This window comes from Berghia stephanieae, chromosome 7 (assembly GCF_034508935.2).
Source record: "Berghia stephanieae isolate SIO BIC M18660-M18661 chromosome 7, UCSD_Bste_1.3, whole genome shotgun sequence".
Taxonomy (NCBI): Eukaryota; Metazoa; Mollusca; class Gastropoda; order Nudibranchia; family Aeolidiidae; genus Berghia; species Berghia stephanieae.
The window spans coordinates 58,781,884-58,784,383 of NC_088366.1; the positions used below are offsets into that span (position 1 = coordinate 58,781,884).

The 2,500-nt window shown below is 35.2% G+C and overlaps 1 protein-coding gene across 13 annotated transcripts in view; it reads right to left on the reverse strand.

Annotated features, from left to right (window-relative positions):
- Positions 1-2,500, reverse strand: part of LOC144977557 (CD109 antigen-like) — a gene marked incomplete at its 5' end in the record, with an annotated part of 81,146 nt that overhangs the window by 56,048 nt on the left and 22,598 nt on the right. For 2 of the 13 annotated variants that reach the window (XM_078922909.1, XM_078922903.1), the window contains 1 exon segment: positions 1,490-1,595. In XM_078922909.1, coding sequence (XP_078779035.1) covers positions 1,490-1,595 — 106 coding nt within the window. 13 annotated transcript variants of the gene reach the window in all.

The following is a 2,500-nucleotide window of genomic DNA, read 5'->3' on the forward strand; positions in this document are numbered from 1 at the left end:
ATGCGCAAAACCATTTTGACATTCTCTCTGTAAGGCGATGTCCAATCAAGGGAGGCTACTCTTCCGCTAATCTCATTCCCTATAAATTATTGGAAGCAAACGGTTTACTTGGGGGTGTTAATAAATAAATGAATAAATGAACAAGCAAGGTGAATCAAGGCAACTGAAATCAAAAATAATAACAATAATAATAATAATAATGATAATGATATTAAGGTTTGGCTATGAGCAACGTGTCCACACATAATATTATGCAAGTCTGACATCCGAACCAAAACCACTTATGGACCTAGTTCAATAAGATGGTTGTAATGGACAATATTTTCCGTCATTAAAAACAAAAATCAATGTTCCATTTCAACAATGAGCCCATAAAGGAATTGGGTTATCAGAACTGCAAATAAGTGCAAGAAGGCTATGAGACAAATGTGACCTATCGTCTCAAAATGGTATTATGTCGGAACGAACCATATGCTTAAAAGCCGAATTTAATGTTAAACTGGTCAAAAATATAAATTGTTGGCATTAGCACCCTATAATATGGTACCCAATAAAACTTAATAAAACTCAACGCAAGTCTGATATTTCTGGCTATAAATTCAATTTTCAACATCTTAACCAACCCGACTTAATACCGTTTTGAGGCGAAGGGTCACAATAAATGTGACCCAACGTGTCAATATGGTATTATGTCGGAATTAAAAATTAAAAAAAAAAGATTTGAATTTTAAAATTGAATTTAAGATCATCATAGATTCACGACTCAAGATTTATTCAAATTTATTTTTAGCAGGCAGTTTGCCAATCCAGAACATAAACAAAAACATAATTTCTAGTTAACAAGATTAAAACAATCGTGTTATTGTTAATTTTAACAAAATATATCGAATAAACTTTCTTATTATTGTATAGATATTCATATAAAAGTAAAGTTAAATCAGAAGAAATAAAACGAAAAAAAAAACAACAAAAAAAACAAAGAAGACGATGGTGATGATAATAGTTATGTTCATAATAATTAATAATTAGTCTGGAACTATAAATGTTTTTCTTTTGTTTGTTTGTTTTAGAGTAAAATAGACCCCCTCTTTAACTGAAGGCCTTTATTTTAACTCGATCTCTATACGTTGAGCTTAGAATTCTATTTTTAGCATTAGCTCCAACCCAATCTCTATTAGTTAAGCTTAGAATTCTATTTTTAGCATTAGCTCCAACCCAATCCCTATAAGTTAAGCGTAGAATTCTATTTTTAGCACTAGCTCCAACCCAATCTCTATAAGTTAAGCTTAGAATTCTATTTTTAGCATTAGCTCCAACCCAATCTCTATAAGTTTAGCTTAGAATTCTATTTTTAGCATTAGCTCCAACCCAATCTCTATAAGTTAAGCTTATAATTCTATCTTTAGCATTAGTTCCAACCCGAACATAATATAGATTGGAGACGAATGGTCACAATTGTTCAGTTAAAATCTCGCTACTGGCTACCAACCATTGGATTTTCTGCGAATTGCATTATCAGCCATGGCAAACATTATTTCCGGTTCTTCTCGCACTTCCGCTATTTTTGCATCGGTAAATGCAAGAACATCGATACTCTGAAAATACATATTCAAAATCGTCCAAAATAGAAACAAAAATTAAAGTCGAAACGAAAGGGCAACACCTCCCGACATAATACCTGAGTGATGCGACGGGTCACATTTATGGGGAAAATATGTGTGTAGTGTGTAGTGGGTAACTTTGAAGCAAATAATGTGAAATAGATCGTTTTTAAACTTCAAAACCAAAAGCTTCGGGAACGGCGGGAGAAAGCATGCTGCACTGCAAAGGCTTTGCTTATATGAGAAGGATATTATCCTATCCTAGCATGCCATGCCGAATACGCTATAGGAAATGAGATTATCGGGAGAGTAGCGTCCCTTGATTGGACGTCACCTTACAGAGAGAACGTCAATTTGGTTTTGCGCATGCGTCTACCTCGTCCTCCCATGCGCGCAACCAACATGACGTTCTCTCTCTAATAACTTTTCCGCCGGTGACGTCACAGACTATGGGTGACGTCCAATCAAGGGACGCTACTCTTCCGCTAATCTCATTCCCTATTCACACAAGCTAGTCGGTCTACCAACCATTGGACTCTTTCTTAGTGGAAGTTGGAGGAGATTTCAGGACTGCACCATCGTCCAAAGCGGATTCTAGAACCTCACGCTCATAGATTATATCAGATTCTGATATAACTTTAGCTACATTTGCGTTAGTGACTGCAACTATATCGTAACTCTGAAAGGATTTTTAGAAAACATCGACAAAGTTGAATCTAGAACGTTGATTTATTAAACAAAAAGATGTTTGTGATGCTTCTGATGCTACTATTCCTTCAATTGTTGTTGCTATTTTCACAAGCTAGTCTACTATCCATTGCACTCTTTCTTAGTGGAAGTGGAAGATTTCTTGACTACAACACCGGCCATAGCGAAAGTTAATTCTGGTTGACAAGTGT